Source organism: Idiotropiscis lumnitzeri, chromosome 1, assembly GCF_059441095.1.
Source record: "Idiotropiscis lumnitzeri isolate Australia: NSW breed Sydney's pygmy pipehorse chromosome 1, RoL_Ilum_1.0, whole genome shotgun sequence".
NCBI lineage: Eukaryota > Metazoa > Chordata > Actinopteri > Syngnathiformes > Syngnathidae > Idiotropiscis > Idiotropiscis lumnitzeri.
In genome coordinates this window covers 2,427,879-2,450,022 of record NC_142391.1, presented here as the reverse complement: position 1 = coordinate 2,450,022, position 22,144 = coordinate 2,427,879, and the positions used below count along the sequence as shown (strand labels likewise).

General features: G+C 41.7%; 1 protein-coding gene across 2 annotated transcripts in view; it reads left to right on the top strand.

The window, feature by feature from the left end:
• Nucleotides 1–22,144, top strand: part of LOC148342653 (DNA (cytosine-5)-methyltransferase 3A-like) — a 36,239-nt gene that overhangs the window by 2,992 nt on the left and 11,103 nt on the right. For both annotated transcript variants that reach the window (XM_088310218.1, XM_088310211.1), the window contains exons 3-14: nucleotides 1,010–1,111; nucleotides 2,717–3,032; nucleotides 6,403–6,449; nucleotides 8,007–8,153; nucleotides 16,545–16,838; nucleotides 18,699–18,857; nucleotides 18,952–19,059; nucleotides 19,146–19,302; nucleotides 19,388–19,540; nucleotides 20,089–20,133; nucleotides 20,197–20,276; nucleotides 20,365–20,477. In XM_088310218.1, coding sequence (XP_088166344.1) covers nucleotides 1,010–1,111; nucleotides 2,717–3,032; nucleotides 6,403–6,449; nucleotides 8,007–8,153; nucleotides 16,545–16,838; nucleotides 18,699–18,857; nucleotides 18,952–19,059; nucleotides 19,146–19,302; nucleotides 19,388–19,540; nucleotides 20,089–20,133; nucleotides 20,197–20,276; nucleotides 20,365–20,477 — 1,721 coding nt within the window. The remainder of the gene's footprint in view (nucleotides 1–1,009; nucleotides 1,112–2,716; nucleotides 3,033–6,402; nucleotides 6,450–8,006; nucleotides 8,154–16,544; nucleotides 16,839–18,698; nucleotides 18,858–18,951; nucleotides 19,060–19,145; nucleotides 19,303–19,387; nucleotides 19,541–20,088; nucleotides 20,134–20,196; nucleotides 20,277–20,364; nucleotides 20,478–22,144) is intronic.

The window sequence follows — 22,144 nt, the reverse complement described above, 5'->3', positions numbered from 1 at the left end:
TGTGTAAGGATTGTGGCACTGTGGTCCAAAGATCTAGTCCTATCGGTTTTGGTTGGTTTTGTTGAACATTTTTACAATTTATTTCTTTTTTTATTTATTTTTTGCAAGGAAATTGGTCATGATCTGTAGTGGGAAAGACTGATTTTGAAATAACTTGGTGTGAGAGTTTATCACGTGGCGAAGCTCAAATTTGACCACTTTGTGTTGGTTTTGTTTCACTTTTCTGAAACGAGAATGTTTTTCTTTTTAATTGAATTTGGTTAATGAGGTGCAAATGCCCATTTGAAGCGAACTTGCTTGAAGAGTCCGTTGTCATCCAAAGCTTAAGTCCTATCACCTCGCGCTGCTTTTGTTGACCTTTGTTTGACCTCCTGTATCGGATGCTCTATCACTAACATGCGACGGCACCTTGTGACGAGGGCGTTGGCTGGCGTTGAAGAGAGAGAGGACGTGACGGATGAAGGTTGGTGTGGCGGCTCGTGGACTCTTCCTCACGTGTTCCCATTACACAGTACAGCCCTTGTTGCTAGGCAACAGCTTTAATCAGCGGCTAACGGACGGAAATAGCGCACTGTCGGCATGGTGGTAGTACCCCCGGGCTACGACGCAGCTTCTTGGTGTTTGTTTGTTTTCTCCACCACCCCTCCTCTCCTTCCTCCTTCAAAACAAGGTTGAAGGCGAGTGTCAAAATGACGTTTTTTTGTGCTGATGAGGTGGCCGTGCGGCGGGCGATTGAGTCATCCCACAAAACGTGACGTCATGCATATGTAAATGATGCCGCCGCACCGCTGGCATCCCACGAGTAACCTTTAATGAGCCAAGACGCATATCATGAATGGGAAAAATAAATAAAAATAAAATAAATCGGCATCGCGATATTGAAGAAAAAAAATCGCAATGACATCATTTTGTTTTAAATCATTCAGCACTACCAAAAAAAAAAATGTCAAACGTCCAAATTCTTGATGAAACAGCAACGCGTCCAATGTGGCCTTGTTGTCGCCGACAGGGTGACGCCGCGACAACGACAACGGGCGTGGTGCTCAAGACGGACGAGGCTCGCAACGTTAATGTCGCCGTCAAGCCGGCGCGGAAACGCAAACCTCTCACGGTGAGTATGAACGCCTCATTTCACATTTGAGGACATTTTGGACACGTTGCGTTTAAAACCGTCACCGGCTATCGGCTTTTACGGCAGCACTCAAATAAATTAGGATTGAGGCCATTGCGTGTGTGCGCTTGTGTCGGCTTTTGTTTGTTAACGTGTCTATGTGTGTGTGTGTGTGTGTGTGTGTGTGTCACGGGGTGTAGGGGTGGCTTTGTGTGTGTGTTTGGTTGTCAGTGTGTATGTGTGTTAGTTGGTGTGTTTAAGTCTGTGTGACAGCTTGTGTGTGTGTGTGGGGGGGGTGCGTGGGGGTGGGTGGGGGTGTGTGTGTGTGTGTGTGCGCTGGTCTGCGAGCTGCTGCCTTTTCTGCCAGTGACCTTTGACCATAGCGAGGGGCCAAGCGGAGTTGAGTGGGTCACTCCGATGTTGTTGTGTTGCGTCGCGATGTTGCGCTGCCAGTGACGAGCGAATTGCAACATTGTTCAACTGCAAATGTGTTTTGTGCCCGTGACCGCCTCCAACGTTGTGTCTTTCCGAAGTGCAAAACTTTCAATGCTTCACATCTCACAAGACATGACCCAGTAGTGACATTATTATATTATTTATATTGCGATTTTTTTTTTTCTATTCTTGCATTCTCACGTGCTGAGGTGACACTCGGTGTGATTCCAATGCATCAACATTCATATTTGCGGAAAGCTAAAAATGAGTAAAGAAAATGACGTTGCTTAAGTAAATGTAACGGAATCCATGTAGCATGTTGTCACTTGTTGGTCGCACGTTTTCAATGAAATGTTTGACACGAGCGTGCCGTTTCTGTTGCCAAACAGAAGCGGCATTCTCCACCCGACGGCCCTCGAAACAGTTACATAAAAAAAAAAACATGCATACAATACTTAAATTGTTGCGTTGGTTTTTTTGCACCATTTCAATGTACTTTTGGATATTTGTAATATTACATCAGCAAAATCTTGTGCCAAATGTTAAATTCTGCTTTACTTTTCTGTTTCAACATTTTGCAACAAGAACCCCCCCCCGCCCCAAAAAATATATAATTTTTTAAAACTTTAAAAAACATTTTTACTATTTTTTTCAATTAATATTCAAATTTTGTGTCCTTTTATTAATATATATTTTTTATTTTACGTTTATTTATCAATAAACAATTTCCCATTTCCCCCCCAAAAAATAATTTAAAGAGTTTTTTTTTTTTAATTTTTAATAAGGCTGTGTATATACAGCAAAATGTGGAAAAAGTGAAGCCCTGCAACTGCTTTTGGAAGCATGGATATAACAATAATTTCAGTAATAATTTTAAGTAGGATTTCTTTTTTTTAGGGGGGGGGGCATTTTAAAAATTGTATCGTGCATATTTATTCAATAATTTTTTGATTGGTGCAATTTTTGTGGGTCAGTTTTTATATATTCAATCATTTTAATAGCGTGAGAGTATTTCACAACCTTTAAAATATTATGACATTATCTAAAGAATATGTATGAAAATAAATTAGAAGTTACCAGTGTTGATATTGTACAATTTAGTGTGCAGATGCTCAGCCACAAAAGTCCAACACTGCAGAAATGTCATTTAACGTCATGATCCTTTCCCAGACGGAAAGCGTCGGCGGCTCCTTCCAAGATGGCGTCCACAGCCACACCGGGGCCCTGGCGGCCCTGCACAACGGCAACGCGGGCACTCACCTCCGAGACAGGACGACCGACGCCTGCGTCCCCAAACTGGAGAGGAGGGAAGCGGAGAACGGCACCCTCAGGGATCTTTCCTCCTCCTCCTCTTCCTCCTCTTCTTCTTCTTCCTCCTCCTGTCGGCCAGAGGACGGCGTTCAGGGTCCCAGCCCCGACGAGAGGGACGAGAGGACGACGCCGCACAAGAAGCGAGGGAGGCGGAAACTGGAGCGACCCACCAAATGTGAGTTGTTGAGTTGCGTGACTTGCACGTGTTTGGAATGGATGTTTACATTTGCAGACGTGACATGAAGTACGCCTGCGACATTAGAAATTGCTCTCGGTTGAGCATCGCTTACAAGTACAAAGTGCGAACGTGTGCAACCATTTATGTTCTTCACAAGTGTGCGTTACTGTCCTTTCAAAGACACGTTTTAACTACTGTCATTGTATTAGAGCAAAATTATTATTATTTTGTATGTTGAACAAAAGATTTGATCAGTTCATTTGCATTCCTTTGCCTTTTTTACTTTGCAAATATGTTTTTATACAATTTGAATACTTTTATAGTGTATACTTTTATTCACTATTAGTGTATAATACACAAATACACGACTAGTGTGTTTTATTTAGGTAATCATGTAATATTAATATTTGTCATTTTTGACAATTTGATCATGGAAAAATATTTTTTAATAATACTGTTAAAAATATTCAATTTTAATTATGAAAGATATTACTATCTGTATATTTTACATTTTTATTTAGATTTTTTCATTATTCTATTAGTGCATTTATCACTAATCTTTAATAGTGCAACATGATATTATAATATTTATATTTAATTTGTGGTTTATTTTTAAATAGTTTAATTGTGAGAACATAATTTTTAAAATATTTTTAACAATAAACATTTTCCAGTATTTTTTTTTTTTTTTTTTTGTAGTAAATGTATGTGCAGTATTTTTATTTAATTTGAAATATTTATATTTTTAGTCATTGATAAAAATGTTACTTTTTCACAATCTTCCCGAGTGCATTTATTTCCATTTTCTTATTTAATAGTAAATAGGAATATGTTTTCAATAACTGTCCATAATAGTCCAAAATTTCATTGGCATCATTGTAATTTTCTTATTGCATTTGTAGTTGTTATTATTTTATATATATATATAAAAAAAAACAACACATTTGGCATCCTTCGGAAGATTTTACAAACTGGCTGGTTGCAGTCGTGTTCTTTCTAAGAAAGCAATAAATCACGGCAACTCCCTGGGGAGGGAGGCGATGACAGGCTGAGATGGAGATGAAGCCTATCCCACCGACAACCGATCCCGCTCCCTCCTCACTCTCCCAGAATGTCTTGCTCTCACTCACCCGCAACCTTCATGTGGGGCGAGGAGAGGAAGAAGAGCAGAGTGGAACAGCGTAGAGCGCCACCTGGTAGCGAGCCTCCGTCGGGACTTGGGAATTGCTTTCCAGATGTGTCTTTTATGTGATCTCTGGATCGTGGAGATCTGGAGTTTTCGCCCAAGTTGGGATAAAACCGTAACCCTCACTTGAAACAAATTCGAAAATCATAATCTTGACCTCAAAACCTAATTCAACATTGAAATACTAATAAAAAAAACTCCAACTCAGTCTTGAAACCCTAACCCCGAACTTTAATTTTAAACTATAGCCTGCGTTAGAAGACCTAACTCTGGCATTAAACTTTAATTTTGCAGGAAAGGTGAAAGGTGAAACACCTCTGAAGGAGAACATGCCTAGATGAAAAGTGCTCAAGCAAAAAAAGGACTTCAATGCAAACAGCAGGATAAATCCTGTACTCTCTAGCTCACTAAGTCGCTAACACGCTAACTCATTCGTTCACTACCTTACTAATTTGCTAACTGGGAAACTTACCTAGCTCACTAAGCCGCTAACACGCTAACTCACTTGCTCACTATCTTACTAATTTGCTAACTGGCTAACTTACCTAGCTCACTACGCTGCTAAGTCACTTGCTCTCCATCTTACTAACTTGTTAACTGGCTAATTGACGAGCTCACTAAATCGCTAACACGCTAAGTCACTCGTTCAGTCGCTTACTAATTTGCCAACTGGCTTACTTGCTGGCTCACTAAGTTCGTAACTCTCTTGTTCATTTGCCTACTAATTTGCTAACTTGTTATCTTACTAAATCACATGCGCACGTTAACTTGCCAACTCATTGACTTATTAGCTCACAGACTCACTAACGCACTTACTCTGTAGCTCACAAACGCACTTCTTCCTTAGCAGTTTGCTAACTTGCTGATTTACGAACTCACTAAGCTGCTAACTCACTTGCTCTCCATCTTACTAACGTGCTAACTGGCTAATTTACTAGCTCACTAAGTAACTAACGCACTTGCTCACGAGTATCCTAATTTGTTAACTCACCAACTTCCTAGCTCATTAACTCACTACTCACTAATGCACTAACTTTCTTGCTCACTTGCGACATCACCAAATGACTAGCTCAATTATTAGCGTATTACTCAGTAGTTTATTTGGGTTTTTGTCACACTCAAAGCTGCCGAGTGTTACAATAGCATTTAGCATAGCATAGTTGTTATATATATTATGTTGAGACATATAAAAAAACTAACTTTAACCGTTCGATTAGCAGTAGCGTAACAATTGTGATGTTGATGTACTGATTTCTTTTTGCTCCTTTATTTGGGGGGAAAAAAGGTGAAGTATTCAAAATCCAAACTTGCAATTCAATAGTGTGTTTGTAAGGTTTTTAGTCTTAACTCTTCCTTGTAACGCTAGTGTAAGAATCATAACCATAGCGTTATCCCTCAAAAGCCAAATGTAAAACCATGGCTTAAAAACGTAATATGAAACAGCAACCCGAGTTTGAAACCCGCATTTGAAACTCAACTTTTTTTTCAAACCATAATATGAAAACCTAGCCGTCATTTGCGACTCGAGCTTAGGTTACAACCGTAACTTGAAAGCGTCTGGGTGCTTCAGACCAGAAGATTCCAGACGTGTTTGGTTTAGCTTTTTGCAGAAATGACGGCGGAGCTGCAAAGTACAGAAACGGACGACGTGCGGTGGGACGTGTTTTGTCAGCTGCCGTCTCTCGAGACCGAGCGGGACCTCCATCAATCCTCAAGATGGCGGTGTTTAAATAAAGCGCCCGGGTAAAAATAAACCAATGTACATGTGCAGATGTGGGTTATGTTAGTCCGCCTCGCCTATATTCACTGAGAGATTACAGAAGTCAATGTTGCCGGCACGGCGCCTCCATTTTGTTTCCATCCGTTTTCTATAGCGCTTGTCCTTATCAGGGTGACGGAAAGGATGGAAGCTGCAGCTAACTTTTGCGGTCAGAGGTCATTTAGTGTCTTCAGTTAACTGAATATGACAACAAGTTTTGCAAATCTTTTTTTTTTTAAATGGAGACGGCCGGTCTCAAGTCCAAACGTGACCCTCAGTGCCAAAGTGGACCTCTTTACTCATAAAGTCCGGGTAGCATCAATGCGAAATAATAAGACGGCAGAGAAAGCAGAGCGCTACAGACAAAGGTGTGGCTCGCTGTTGACAAGGGTGCAAGTTAACAGTTCTTCTTTCTTCTGCAGATGTGGAGCCCACGGAGGAAGATGACAGCGAAGCGGTCAAGTGCGAGGTAAGGAAGTTTTTTGTGAGCCCTGCCATCCCGGGATACGAGTCGGTTAACTTAGCTTAGCACAGTGCTTCTCAATTACTTTCTGTCACGTCAACCCTACCGAGAAGAAAAGAAATTGGGCCCCCCCCCACCACCATTTTTTTTTTTTACATTTTGTACCAATTTATATATTCATGTTCATTCGTTGAAAATGACGGCTAGTATTCAAGTAGCTGCGAAAGAAATTACTTCCGGGTCAACGAGCGACAGGGCAATGCTTTTTTGTTGTTTTTTTTTTTTTGTTTTGTTTTTTTTTTTAACAGAACTGCCAGACCTACTACGTGAACTAGGGACACAAAGCGCAGCTTTGACGATCTCAAATTTGTGTTGTCTGACATTGTCATTTCGGTTCCAAAACCATACATCGTTCAGCCGTACTCCGGCGGGAAAAAAAAAAATCATGTTTCCCAGGGTAACACGTGCCCCACTCAGCATCGCACCCACTATTTGAGAACCACTTAGCTTAGCAATAAAGACTGGACGATGGTTGATATTTTGGAACGCGACGGACGACCTGAGAAATCTGCTCATTTCACGTGAATCTCAGGCTGCCGGACCGTTAAAGTCGTTTGGTAGAAGGACCGGAAGCAGGTTGATATTTTTTTTTTTTTGTTTGTTTTTTTCAAATCTGAAAAAATCTAAAGCTAAAATATATACAACGAACTAAAAGCAGTTTCATTGTTGATACGAACGATTTGCTCCTTCCTTCCAAATTTAAGGGTACCTGACAGATAGCATAGCTTAGCACCAAAACGAAAAACAGGCTAAAACTTCAATTTAGGTCGCTTAGCATAAACACTGAAAGATGGTTGCTATTTTGGGTTGCGATTGAGAAGCTGACCAATGTGTTTATTTGATCAGGATCCCAGGCTAACAGAGCGTTAGCATAGCTTAGCCTAAGCGATCTTTTCATGCCGTATGAATTCAGAGCTAACGAGACAGTGTCACTTTGCATGAAGACAAGTAGCAGATTGATATTTTTTATTTGATTTTGGGATATGACTGAAGAGCAAATCGCGCCGTACAAATCTGACAGTCGGCGTAGCTTAGCATCAAGACTTAAAGCATCTTTGCGATGCTGACTGATCTGCTCATCTGGACTACCATTAAATGATCACAACTTAACATAAAAAAAAGAAGCGGGTTGATATTTGGGCACGCGTTTGAGGAGCTCACCGTTTTGCTCTTTCCGTAGAAATTCGGGGCCACTAGTCAATTAGCGTAACTTTGCAAAAAGACAAGAAGCAGTCCTTGGCCGCCGTAAATTCAAACGCAACGGTATCCGCTGTAAGGAATATTTTTAAAACTGAAAATGACGTGAAGTGGAAATGCTGGCTCTTGGGCTTGACGAAAGAAATGGTACCTTTGTATAAATTATGAGATGTCAAATACACTTGGGAATCGTAACTCTCTGGTGGGGTGGCGATGCTTCTTTTTGCGAGAGAACGAAAGAAACAAGTAGCTAATTTTCCTTTTTTTTTTTTTTTTTAATTGTTATTTTTAACACCCGACAAACAGGGAGATCGCGGGAGGCTCCGAGGGGGAGTTGGCGGTGAGATCAGCCTTCGTCAGAGGCCTGTGCCCAGAATAACCTTCCAAGCTGGCGACCCTTATTACATTAGCAAGCGGACCCGAGAGGAGTGGCTGGCCAAGTGGAAGATGGAGGTGAGTACCGGGGCCATCTTGACGAGGGGGGGGTTCACGGGGGATTTCCATAAACCAGCTGCCAGGGTCTCAAGATGTAGGGACGTTCACAGCCAAGTGTATTTGACGGCTCAATGAAGGTACCATTTATTTCTCTGAATTTCCTGGCCTATGAGGTCTCGCATGGTTCCCACATTTCCTGCTTTTGTGCTGCCAATTGTGTTTTGCGGAGGGGGCGGGGGGTCAAAACTCACACGTCGCTGCGTTGGAATGCGTCTCCGTTCCTCTTGTAGTTTTTCGACTGCCTTTGAAGAGAAGCCTCGCTTCGTTGAAATTGTCACGTATTTTGGCTTTTGATGCAAATGCTCATTTGAAAACTTTGACACCAAGCTTCTCAGGGTCAATTCATGTATTTTCCGGGCTATAAGCCGCTATTTTTTTTTTTGCTCGATTTTGAACCATGCGGCGAATACAACGGTGCAGCTTTTCTGTGTATTTTTCTTTCACCACTAGGGGCGCTCTATAGTTCTGAAAATTCGCTAAATAAATCTCGTTTTTTTTTTTCTCTTGGGTCTGTTCTGTTTTAATAAGCAAAATTGTTGCTGTGTTAAAAGGCACTGTTTTAGCAATCTGTTTATGTACCTTTAAGGACATTCGCAGTTAAAAATCGGCAATATCTTACAATATCGTTTTTTTGTTTGTTTGTTTTTTGTTTTGTTTTGGGTTTTTTTCCTCAAAAAGGAGTTGCTGCGGCTTATATATTGGTGCGCCTTATAGCCCGGAAAATACGGTCGTCAATCTGAGGCATGGAGCGCGGTGAATTAGTGGTGAGCATGTTTGCGACGCAGTTCTGTGGTTCGCTGTTCTCCAGGTGATACAGCTTCCTCCCATACTCCAAAAAGCATGAATGTTGGATTCCTGGATGACTCCAAATTTCTCCTAGTCATTTTGGTGTATTTGTCCTTGAGGTAGTAATTTTCTTTGTTTTGTTTTTTTGGGGGTTTTTTGGGGGCGGATCCCGGTTGTAAAGTGTCTCGTCTGGTGTAACTTCATATTTCCATTTCTTGTGCATTTCGCAATCTTCTCCCGACTCTGCTCAGCTCAGCGAACGGCCATAAAAATGTCTCGGTGAGGAAATATTGCCAAATTAGCGGGACATACCGGGGTGCCGCAAGTGAATGGCCGTGAAATACGAGGCAAGCGGGTCCACTTGGGTTGAGTTTTCCACAACAAGTGGCTCGAGGAGGACGACTGATCTTTACACATAAAGATAACCGTGGACTACACATCTGAATTTATTGACAATTGTTAACTTTTTGAGTTCCACGGGCAAATACATTGAGCATAAAACGATTTGACCTGTTGGATGGTAAATTTGATATGAAACAATTACCTTTAAAGGTAAGCAAAATAAAAAGAAATCTTACTGGAAAGTACATTAAGTATTCTCTAGTACGCACTCATATTTTCATTGTCCAATCTTTCCGTATAACAGAATTTCCTGTTTAGTTTTTTTTAGCTTTTCTTCCACTCACTCGCTTACCTCCCCTCCCTCACAACACAAGACAGCATTGCTCAGCCGGCCGCGGGACGCTTCCAAGTCATCTATGCCCATAGATGGCGCTATTGAGCTAGCCTTATCGCTAATTAGCGGTCCGGTTTGCGGCAAATTTTTAGCACGACAACAGTTTAAGCATTCCACGACACGTTCATTTACGCCGCTGTACTTCGTCCGTCAAGCCGTAAATAATTTCCTCTGAGCAGGTAAACTGCTGGAATCGTCCTGAGCCACAAGCGATTTCTTGTTTTTTTTTTACTTTGTATCCCGCTTCGCTTCATCGAATGCTTTTCACTCACTCTTCCACGGTCATGACCGTTCTTCTTTGTTTGGATGCCATGATCCACAGATGACAAAAGTCATGCCAAAGAAGTCCTTTACATGTCGCCGTTTTCGATCCGATCAGGGTCCGAGTTTTTCCCATTGTCTGGAACGGGAACTGCTTGAGTTTGCGCTACTGCGGGCTTCGCTATGGCTTCCGGGTTCCGGATATCGGAATTTCCCTTGTGAGGAATCGATTGTTAATGTAATATAGTAGTAGAAAATTGAATGCATACGGTTTTTTTTTCCGGGTGAGAGAATTTCCGTTTGACTGAGGTCCGTAGGTGGGAATACTTACTGTCTTCACGTGGCTTCACTTTTTTCACTTGTTAATCTTATTCCCAATTTTTCTTTTGTCATTTTTTCCACTCAAAATTCTACTTACAAAATTCATATTTTTTTGTTTTTCTTTAGTTTTTTTAAAGATTTTTTCAAATGTATTTCGTACCAGAGAGCACGTAAGTCTAGTCAGCTAGTGTCCAAGTGAGCTAGCAAGTTAGCCAGTTAGCAAATTAGCAGGCTATTGCGCTAGCGACATAGTGAGCCAGCAAATTAGTCCGTTGGCCAATTAGTAATCTTGTGAGCAATTGGCCAAGTGACTTTGTGACCTTTCAAGTTAGCCAATTAGCAAATGAGTAATCTAGTGAGCAAGTATTCACAACCTTTGCCACGATGCTCCAAATTGATCTCAGGTACATGCAGGCTTATTCTTGAGATGTTTCTGCAGCTTCTCGCGTGCGCCACCTTCGCTAATTTTAGTCGATTGGACCTGATTTTGGCAGGCGCGCAAAATAAAGTTGTTCAAGGTCCCACGGCACAAAACAAATAAAAAAAAGTCAAAGGAATTGTCTGGAGACTTCCCAGACAGCATTCCCTGGAGATGACAAAAGTTTCCAGAAACATTTCTGTTACTCTGAAAAAGTCCGGAGCCATCTTTATTGAGCGACCCACACGTTTAAACTGAGCCATCAGCGGAGAAAGGCCGTCGTAAAATGACCAAGAACCCGATAATGACTCCGTCTGCGCTCCAGCGTTCCCTGGTGGAAAGTGAAAACCTTCAAAGAGGACAACCAACTCCGCACCAGTCCGCCAGATGGAAGCCACTCTCAAGTAAGAGGCACGTGAAAGCCCATCTGGAGTTTACGCCAAAACAACTCTCACACCAAGCGGGACAAAGTTATCTGCTCTGATGAGTAAAATCTGATTTTTAGTATGCAGTGTTGCCTCAATTTACGAGTTTCAAGCAGAAATTTAAGTTACGTGACAACATACTTCACGTCAAACAGCAGATAGCGAATCATTCTTCAAAAAAAAAAAAAAAAAAAAGATCCCAAGTAAAGTTTCATGTAGTCTATTTAGCCAAACCACATAAATTACAATCATCTTCTAGTTTAATGCTAACAGTGCGAAATGCCATAGACAGGCGAGTGAAACCAGTAATGACGTTGCAGTAGTTGTAACTCTTCAAGCCATTGGTGGGCAAATTTTGTATTTGGCGGGCCACAAAGGGTTCTAATATTTGACAGAAGGGTCGGACCAGGAGCAGATAGATGGAGTGTTTTGGGAACCTCACCTCATCGGAGAAAAGAAATACATTTAATTTGAAATGAAAGTGAACAAAAGCATGACAACAATATATATGTCATTGAAAAACCACGGTATTTAGAATATAAAACATTAACAAGGTTTATTAATTTTTTTTTTTTTCAAGTTCGGCGGGCCGGATTAAAACGTTTAACGGGCCGCATGTGGCCCCCGGGCCGGCGTTTGCCCACACCTGCTTCAAAGGATATTTGAACTCAAACAGTGCGGCAACACTTGTAGAGAAATAATATGACAATACTTGCGTGATATTCTTTATCCTCTGTGTATTTTCATCCCTTTCATGTGCATCATACTGCCCGCAAATGCTGAACCGTGTTGGTTCACTGTACTTGTACTCTGGTGACATTTGGGTGGACGACTTGTGATATTTTGCAGAAACAAATTCACGGCCTGACAATGAGTGTTGTATTGAATTTGCAATTTTTTTTTAAATTCTGTTTGAGAATAAGGCCATAATATTAGGTGAAGGAAAGTGAAGTGCCGTGAATACTTTCTAGGTGTACCTCCTGATTTTATTTTAAATTTTTGCATTCATTTTGGTTGGAATTACAAAGAAGGCAAATATGTGTTTTGCAAGTTTTTAGGCTTCGGGATGCCACTGCATGGCCTACATGGCCGCTAAAGGGGCTTTACCACAACACAGTTTTTTTTTTTTTTTTTTTAAATGCGCCTGCTGTTCCAGTGGCTCTCCCTCCCCCATTCTCTCAGTCATGACTCCGTGCAGTGCAGATTTTGAAGCGTTTTGCGGCAAATTCTCCGGCGCTGTGCTCGCGAGAAATCCTCCTCCTCCTGGCCGGCCGCCAGATGCTCGCCGAGTCTTCTCCAGCCAACCACAAATGCGTTTGGGCCACCACCTGACCCTGAATTCCCAGACAAAGAAATGTGCATGCTTGTGTGAGTGAGTGAGCGAGTGGAAGTGAGGGAGAGGGGCGGGGGGTTGGAAAGAAAAGAAAAGAGAAAAAAAAAAGAAGAAGAAACCTCCACACTGGCTGGACTATGAGGCTCGTGTTTGGGTATGTGCACTTGCATTATTTGTTAGCATGCATGGATGGCGATACACTTGCGTAGAATTTGCTGACTGTAGCCATTTTCCAAACGGGGACTTCTTGTTGTTGTTGTTCTTGTGTTGTGTGCGCCATCTGCCCGGGAAAGAGAGAATGCGAGTGAGCATGCGAGCAAGATTCTGCAGAGTTGCTTGGGGTGGTGGGGAAAGTTCGAAAGTTTTTTTTTTTTTCATCCCCCCCTACACACACACACACACACACACACACGTGCTGAAACTATTTCCTGTTCCATTGCGGCACCATGTAATGTAGTAGTAATAGTAGAAGTTGTAGTGTGGGTCACATGCAATAGATTCGCAATGTCGAGAACAGGTAGGAGAGAAAAAAAATATATGATTGAAGTGTCAAAGTAGCACGCACGATTATCCAGAAAACGTTTTGGTGTACATTTGTTTCTGAATGATCGCAGCGCTACTCAACTCAGTCACTTCACAACGAAGCAGCGGATTGCAAAAACAATTCTTTACAAGAAGAGTGGTTTGAACCTTTTTATTGCCTATCCCAGTTGAAGTTTGCTGTCAAACTAAACAGCAAACAAAGAGAATGACACTTTGTGTATTTAAAATTGGCCCTAAGCTTCGTCGTGGGAAACTTCGCTTAGCTTAATGCTAACAAGCAATGCAAAATGCTATTGGCATGCTAATGGCTAGCACCTTTTGAAGCGACAGATATTTGAATACGAAAAGTGAAGCAACACATGTAGACATAATATAACAAGCATATGTTTTATATCCGTAATGAACATTGACGATTATAGCATCTTAGTGCGTATTTTACTGTAGTAGTACAATCATTTAATGGATTAATGCCGTTCATTTCAATGGGGAATGATTGTAGAGGAATCAAAATCTGGTCACAACTTAAAGCCTGCTGCACAGCGAGGGTGAAAGTGACTGTTGGGTAACACGTTTTTATGAGTGACCGGACACGGCAACATCGCAGATGTGACAGTCAGTCGAAAATGATTGCTTTGCTTTGGGGCGTTCTGCTTCTGCCTTGACGATCGCGCCATATTTTTGCCGTACAATAGAGAACGTGATAGACAGTTGCCTTTTTTCTGTTGTTGTATTCAAGCGTCTGTTGTGAACTTTCCTGTTCAGCTTCCTGTTAGAGAACAGTTACTTGTGTAAAAGCTACTGAAACATTTAAAAGTTGGACATTTTAAACTCTGACGATGGCCTAATTTGCTTTGCCTGTAAAAAAAAAAATATTGTGCATTTTTTGGTCAATCCTGAATTTAACTTTTTTTTTGTCAGTATTGAAAAGCATCAATCCATTTTTTGACATTTTTCATTCATTCAGCGACAATGCTAAGCTATATGCGAGGCTAACTGTACAGCGCCAGAAAATATTCTCTTTGTTTCGCTTTTTCACATTTTGTTGTTAGTCTTACTCCAAAATGGTTCAAATAAAATGCTACCCTTAAAATTATACTTCACAAATTCGTAATGTTTTTTCTGTAGCATTTAAAAATTAATTTAGCATTATCAATGGGTTAGCAAGCTAGTATGTTCGCAAATTAGTAAGCTAGTGAGCAGGTGATCTAGCAACTTGGTGAGCTAATAAGTTAGCCAGTTAGCAAATTATAAAATGCCACATTGAAAAAAAAATTTTATTATATTTTTCGATATTCATGACTGTGCTTTTCATAAACATATTTACGGAAATTATGACAATGCTATTATGACTGCTTTGTTTTTTTGTCACCAATGAAAATCTTGATTCCATCCTTTGCCATTTTTCATCCGTTGAGCCACAAGGCTACGTGCGGCTAACTGTACAGCGCCGTCAAAGTCCACGAGACAAAACTGCTCCAGCTGCCTGATGCGCTGCCGAGCCCGCTAAGGTCGGACTTCCTTTTGCGGGGGAGGTCATGTTCGCGTGAGGAAGTAAAAACGTGTTAGCCGCGCTAGCCGTTTCGTCTTCCTGCCGCTGCGGCTTGAGTTTTCAGAGAAGACGCGCGGTGGCGTTTTGTCATGTCGGAGGGATTTCCCCCCCGCCTAAGCTGCACTCTGTCACCTTTTGAGGCCCCACTGAAGTGAACCCAAGTCGGATTATCAACTGGTCTGAGATCTCTACGAGAGACAAAACTCATTGGTTAGTCCAAAGTAGGGGTTCAAACAAAGGGTCAGGGTTTCAAGGCAGGGTCTCAAGATGAGTTTATGTTGTCAAATGATGGTTTCAATTTTGGGTGGGGCCTTCAAATTTGAGTTTGAAACAAGGATAAGGGTTTCATGGTTTCAGGTTTGATATCGGAGCTTCAAGCAAAGGTTAGGGATTCAAATCAGGTTCGGATTAGATTTCAAACACGGGGAGAGGGTTTAGAAAAGTCAAGTTAAGGCTTTCAAAGAGGTGATTCAAAAGCTGGGTTAAGGTTTCAAGAAAAAGTTAGGATTTAAAATTAGGGCTTGAAAAAGGAATTTGAGTTTCAAATAACATTTTGGGTTTCTATTTGGAGCTTCATGTCAGGGTTGGGATTTCAAAGCCTGTGTTAAGGTTTCAAACAAGAGTTAGGGTTTTAAAGGATGCTTCCAAGCCTTGGTTAGGGTTTCAAGTGAATGTTTTAAGTCACGGGTCAGGGTTTCATGACAAAGGTTAGGGTTTCAAGGCGGAGTTAGGAGTTCAAACAAAGGTTAGGGTTTTAAAATGACAAGGTAGGGTTTTAAAAGATGTGGCCTGCCTATTTATTGTCGTGAGGCCCTGAGCGTATACCACGCTTTAGCGTGTCAGTGAGTGTGTAAACGATCAAGCTTGCCTTCATTGTGTCCTCGCTGCTTCTTAACCCCCGTTCGTCTTTAAGAAGAGCCGAGCCAACGTACACTGTGAGGCCCTCCGAAAAGGAAGTCGGAGGGGGGGGCTTGAGGGGGCCGCATTTCCAAGCGGGAAGGACGTCCCGAAGCAAGTCTGCTCATCTCATAGGCCAAGCGTGAGCATAATTGTCCATATCAATTTTTAGTTGATTGCTATAAATGTTTTTTTTTTCTTTTTCCAATTCTCATCTTTCAAGTATTTGGTTGTACTTGAGTCTACTTGTTTTTCGAATATTATGAAGCGGGTGTCTTTGTTTGGTGATGTGCATGTGGAAGCTGGCGCAGCACACAGAATAGGACTGGAAGTGAGAGTAAGCAGCACCACGTGTGTGTGTCGCGACGGCAGCCGATACCAGTAACATCCGCTCTCTTGTGGCAGTTTTTCGATCAAACTCTAGAAATCGGAAGAATCGAAAATTGCCATTAATTTCATGAAATTTATTAAATATTAAATATCATGGGATGGTTAAGGGGTGGTTATGTATCAAAAGTACTTGTGGTATCGGTGTCTGTGATGACTCAAGAATTGCGTCTGGTATCGCTCTGAAAAAAATGATATCATGCTTCCAATCACAGTTAAGGCTTCAAATGAAGGTGTCAATCCCGGGTTAATGTTTCAAATTCGGGTTTCAAGCCTGATTTATGGTTTCAGATAAGAGTTTCAAATCTGGGTTAAGGTTTTCAATAAATGCTGAGTATTGAATTTGGAATAAGAGTGTTATAGCCTCGCTTAAGTTTTAAAATGAGGGTGGGGTTTCATTTAAGAGTTTCAATCCACGACTTGGGCTTCGAATGATGTTTTCAAGCTTGGGATAAAAGTCCAAGTTGGATTTCAAGCCGCGCTGAGGCTTTCAGATTCGGTTTTCAAGCCTTGGCTAGGCTTTAAAATGACTTTTGATTCAAGCTCAAGGTTTAAGGTCAGCGTTTCAAATGACAATTTCAATTATTGGTTCACGTTTCAAAAAAACTTGTCTGGTTCCATATTAGAATTTCGAGCCAAGTTAAGGGTTCCATGTCGCCGTAGTTCTTACCTGTGCTCATCTCTTTGTTCCAGGCAGAGAAAAAAGCCAAACAAACGTCAGCTATGAACACAACTACGGATCCGGACTCAAGCAAGGAAACCGAAAGATCGGAACATGAGATTTCGCCCAGTCAGTGTCTGCCAGCTTCCAAACCGCCTCCTCCGCCGCCGCAATCGCAAGCGTCTTTGCCGCAACAGCAACAACCTCAACAGCAGCAGCCTACCGACCCGGCCTCACCTACCGTGGCCACCACCCCTGAGCCCGCCGCCATTGCGGGTGGAGACAAGACCTCCCCCAAGGCTGCAGACACTGAACCTGAGTATGAGGTAAGAAAACAACAACCTTGTCCAGCAGTTGTTACTAGGGCTCTGAACATAATTCGATATCGATATGTATCGCGATAGCTGGCTGATTGATATCAATAGTAAATGGTATCGATAAATTATAGATCAAAAAAATAAATTAATTAATAAAACAACACCGCAGATTCGACCTATCACGGCCCAACAGGTCACAAACTCCTTCCCATTTCGGAAAACAAAAAAAAAAAAACGGGTGGCGAAAGGTCTACTTACCGGAAACATCCCTCCGTTACATCACACGGGAACTCCAGAGGAGAGAGGCAGGCTTGCTTTACGGTTAAGCCGCTAACAAGCACCCTCCGCGGACACGTACTGGACGAAACGGCCCATCGTTCCCTCCAAGAGAGGCCGGCGTGCGTTTGACTTTTTTTCTAGTTCATTTTGAAGGTTAAATGTTACATTTGAAAATAAAACAAATCGTAACTCAGCCCTGTTCCCTTTTTTTATTGTCAGGAGTCAAAATAAATAAATAATAATAATCATTCAATATATATCGATATCGACCGATATGACATACTTGCGTCACGATCTAGTTTTAAGCCATATCGCCCAGCTCGTGTTGTTCCTCTTTTTTATGTCCTGGGGTGACCAGACAGCCATAGACTCTGAAAAGTAAGACTCAAAAAGATCCAAAAACCCTTCCACACGATCACCAGACATCGTGTTCCTTAGGGTACAAAAATCTGGATTTTGACGTGAATGATTTCCCAGAAACTGCGAAAACAAAACATTTTTCAAATGGTGACCAGGTCACCGGGTTTCCCAAGGTATAAGTACCTCGATTCAGAGCAATTAATCCCCGGAAATGGCAGATGCAAAAACCGTTCCGCAGGGTGAACTGACATCCTAAGGCAGGGGTGGGCAAACTACGGCCCGGGAGCCAGATGCGGCCCTTTAAACGTTTTAATCCGGTCCGCCAAAGGTGACCAAAACACTCCATCCATCTGCTCCTGGTCTGGCCCCTCTGTCAAATTTTAGAACCCATTGTGGCCAGCCAATCAAAAAGTTTGCCCAACCCTTTCCTAAGGGGTGAAAAAAATCTGCATTTGTGCTGATTCATTCGCAGAAACTAAATACAAAAACACTGTCAAAGGACCACTGACCAAGCATCTGGTTTTCCAGGGTACGAAATTGGATTCGAAGCAAATACGTTTCAGAAATGGCAGAAACAAAAACTGTCATAGTGCGAACCGACATTTTGAAGTGTTTTTAAAAGTGAAAATTCAAAGCAAGTCATTTCCATAGCCGGCAATACAAAAACCTTGTCATAGGGGGACAGGAGATTCCTGTCCTACGGGGTACGGAAAACGTCAAATCTGTCAAAATGTGACCTTTTGTTTTTTACGGTATTAAAAAGCTGCTTTCAAGGAAAATAATTAGCGAAATGGCTGCCACCTGCCGTAGGACGACCACACACCTTCTCTTACCAGTACCAAAAACCAGGATTCAAAGCAAGTCCTTTTCAGCAATGGCTCGTCGTAGTGTGACTTGACACCAGTTTTCTGGCGTACCGAGATTGGACGCAGTCTGGACTGTCGTCCGGGGACCACAGTCCCTGTTCTATGGGCTAGGAAAAAAACGTGTTTCAACGTGAGTGATTTCCAGAAACGGCAGATGTGAAAAGTCTGTCATAGGATGAACAGAGATGCAAATTTCTGGAATACATACGCCCCCCCAAAAAATAGATGCATCCAAAGATTAACACTTCCAGACACAAAAACCGTGTCCCGATTTTCCAAAGTACCAAAAAAATGGAGTTCAAAGCAACTGGAGACTTGAAGTGACATTTCTGAGCGCCGAAATGCTGTCATGTGGCGTTCGCAGGACGATCGTGGTTTTGGCATCGGCGACCTGGTTTGGGGGAAGCTGCGAGGCTTCTCGTGGTGGCCGGGACGAATTGTGTCCTGGTGGATGACGGGACGAAGCAGAGCCGCCGAGGGGACCAGATGGGTCATGTGGTTCGGAGACGGCAAATTCTCTGTGGTGACTATTTTCTTTGATGTCCCAAAAATATTGAATCCAGTTTCGAGTAGGGATGAAAAGTGAGCGCATTCTGTTTGTTTGGGGTTTTTTTCAGGTTTGCGTTGAGAAACTTTTGCCCTTAAGTTCCTTTAACAATGCCTTTCACCAACCAACCTACAACAAGCAGCCTATGTACAAAAAAGCAATCTATGAGGTGCTACAGGTAAGCGCGCAAAACTGTTTTCAGTTACGGCTAGGATTAGCATTTGAGTTCATTTCATCTCCACCTTCCGTGAACTGTGATCCCAGGCGGCCAGCAGCCGGGCAGGCAAAGCCTTCGCGCTCCGTCCGGACAACGACCACAGCGATACCTCCAAATCGGTGGAACTTCTAAACAAGGAGATGATCCAGTGGGCTTCGGCCGGATTTCAGCCGACCGGACCCAAAGGCTTGGAGCCACCGGAGGGTAAGAACAACAACAAGAAGGCAAAGTCAAGCTTCTCAGTCCATGAATGAATGAATCACGGTGTGCTCTGTGTTGAAACCCGCAGAGGAGCGCAACCCTTACAAGGAGGTCTACCCGGAGATGTGGGTGGAGCCGGAAGCCGCCTCCTACACACCGCCGCCGCCACCCGCTAAGAAGCCTCGAAAGAGTACCCAAGAGAAACCCAGGGTCAAGGACATCATCGACGAAGGAACTCGAGGTCGGAATCTCGTTTCATGCAAATCCAACCGCATCTCAGACAAGACTGACTCCTGTGGCGTACCGCAGGGCTCCCTTCTAGATCCTTCCTTGCTTCTGACTCACAACAACTTTTAGGAGTCTTTCGGAAATCAATTTTCTGACCGCCTTTTCGAGGGCCTTTCCTCAATTTTTGGAAGGGCGCAGATTAGAAGTTCCTGATAAGAATTTTTAATTTAGGTTCAAGTTTCAAATGAAGGTTTTAAGATTAGTTTAAGGTTCCAATTATGGTTTATGACTTGGTTTTAAGTAAAGGTGTTCAGATCGGGGTATCGATTTTGGGTAAAGGTTAAATGAAAACAAAATTATGAAAATAAAAGTGTTTATTTGACTTTTCTTTACCCCAGTGCATTTTCCTAATTTGCTTCCGTACTCCGATTTTACGACCTCTTACATTTCAAAAAAGCCTTGGTGCCCAGGAAGGGTGAAATTTGTTTTCTTTTCGTGTTCATTCAAAGACCCGCGCAGGAATTCGAACTGATCACGATTGATGTCGTGTTGTCTTTTCAGAGCGACTCATCCACGAAGTGAGACAAAAGTGCCGCAGCATCGAAGGTAAGTCGTGAAAATCGTCCCGTCTTTTTACCTTTTGACATCCTCAATCGACTCTCCACGCAGACATCTGCATCTCCTGTGGAAGTCTGAACGTTAGCCTGGAGCACCCGCTGTTTGCCGGTGGAATGTGCCAGGGCTGCAAGGTGGGAGGCTCAGCGCCAACTACTGGCCGTTTCAAGAACCTGCAGCCTTCACCAGCCAGCCTCCATGTTGTTGATGTGATATTTTCAGAACTGCTTCCTGGAGTGCGCCTACCAGTACGACGACGACGGCTACCAGTCGTACTGCACCATCTGCTGTGGCGGACGGGAGGTGCTCATGTGCGGGAACAACAATTGCTGCCGGTAAATTGTGGCTTACGACCATGTCCATTTATTTAATGGCCTCGACATGCCACCAGATGGCCAAACCGTGAATATGCGGGGTTGTTATATTGTAGGCCAACTCATGTGGATTTTATTTTGTTTTTTATTTTAGGCCAATGCCAATAACACTTGGCAGAATTAAAAAAAAAAAATAGTAGTTTAATTGGACGATTACCGTAATTTCTGGACTATAAAGCGCAAAAAAAAAAAGAAAGAAAAAAAAGTGTTTAATCGGACGATTACCGTCATTTCTGGACGTTAAAGCGCAAAAAAAAAGAAAGAAAGAAAAAAAAGTGTTTAATTGGACGATTACCGTAATTTCCGGACTATAAAGCGCAAAAAGAAAGGAAAAAAAAGTGTTTAATCGGACGATTACCGTAATTTCTGGACTATAAAGTGCAAAAAAAAAAGAAGAAAGAAAAAAGTGTTTAATTGGACGATTACCGTCATTTCTGGACTATAAAGCGCAAAAAAAAAGAAAGAAAAAAAAAGTGTTTAATCCGACGATTACCGTAATTTCTGGACTATAAAGCGCAAAAAAATTGAAAGAAAAAAAAAGTGTTTAATCAGACGATTACCATAATTTCTCGACTATAAAGCGCCAAAAAAAAAAGGGAGAAAAAAAAGTGTTTAATCGGACGATTACCGTAATTTCTGGACTATAAAGCGCAAAAAAAAGGAAAGAAAGAAAAAAAAAGTGTTTAATCGGACGATTACCGTAATTTCTAGACTATAAAGCGCAAAAAAAGAAGAAAGAAAAAAGTGTTTAATTGGACGATTACCGTAATTTCTGGACTATAAAGCGCAAAAAAAAAAGTAAGACAAAAAAAGTGTTTTATCGGACGATTACCGTAATTTCTGGACTATAAAGCGCAAAAAAAAAGAAAGAAAAAAAAGTGTTTAATCGGGCGATTACCGCAATTTCTGGACTATAAAGCGCAAAAAAAAAGAAAGAAAGAAAAAAAAAGTGTTTAATTGGACGATTACCGTAATTTCCGGACTATAAAGCGCAAAAAGAAAGAAAAAAAAGTGTTTAATCGGACGATTACCGTAATTTCTGGACTATAAAGCGCAAAAAAAAAAAAAAGAAAGAAAAAAGTGTTTAATTGGACGACTACCGTAATTTCTGGACTATAAAGCGCAAAAAAAAGAAAGGAGAAAAAAAAGTGTTTAATCGGACGATTACCGTAATTTCTGGACTATAAAGCGCAAAAAAAAAGAAAGAAAAAAAGTGTTTCATCGGACGATTACCATAATTTCCGGACTATAAAGCGCAAAAAAAAAGAAAGAAAAAAAAAAGTTTCATCGGACGATTACCGTAATTTCTGGACTATAAAGCGCAAAAAAAAAGGAAGGAAGAAAAAAAAAGTTTAATCGCACGATTACCGTAATTTCTCGACTATAAAGCGCAAAAAAAAAATAAAAGAAAGGGAAAAAAGTGTTAAATCGGACGTTTACCGTAATTTCCGGACTATAAAGCGCAAAAAGAAAGAAAAAAAAGTGTTTAATCGGACGATTACCGTAATTTCTGGACTATAAAGCGCAAAAAAAAAAAAAAGAAAGAAAAAAGTGTTTAATTGGACGACTACCGTAATTTCTGGACTATAAAGCGCAAAAAAAAGAAAGGAGAAAAAAAAGTGTTTAAT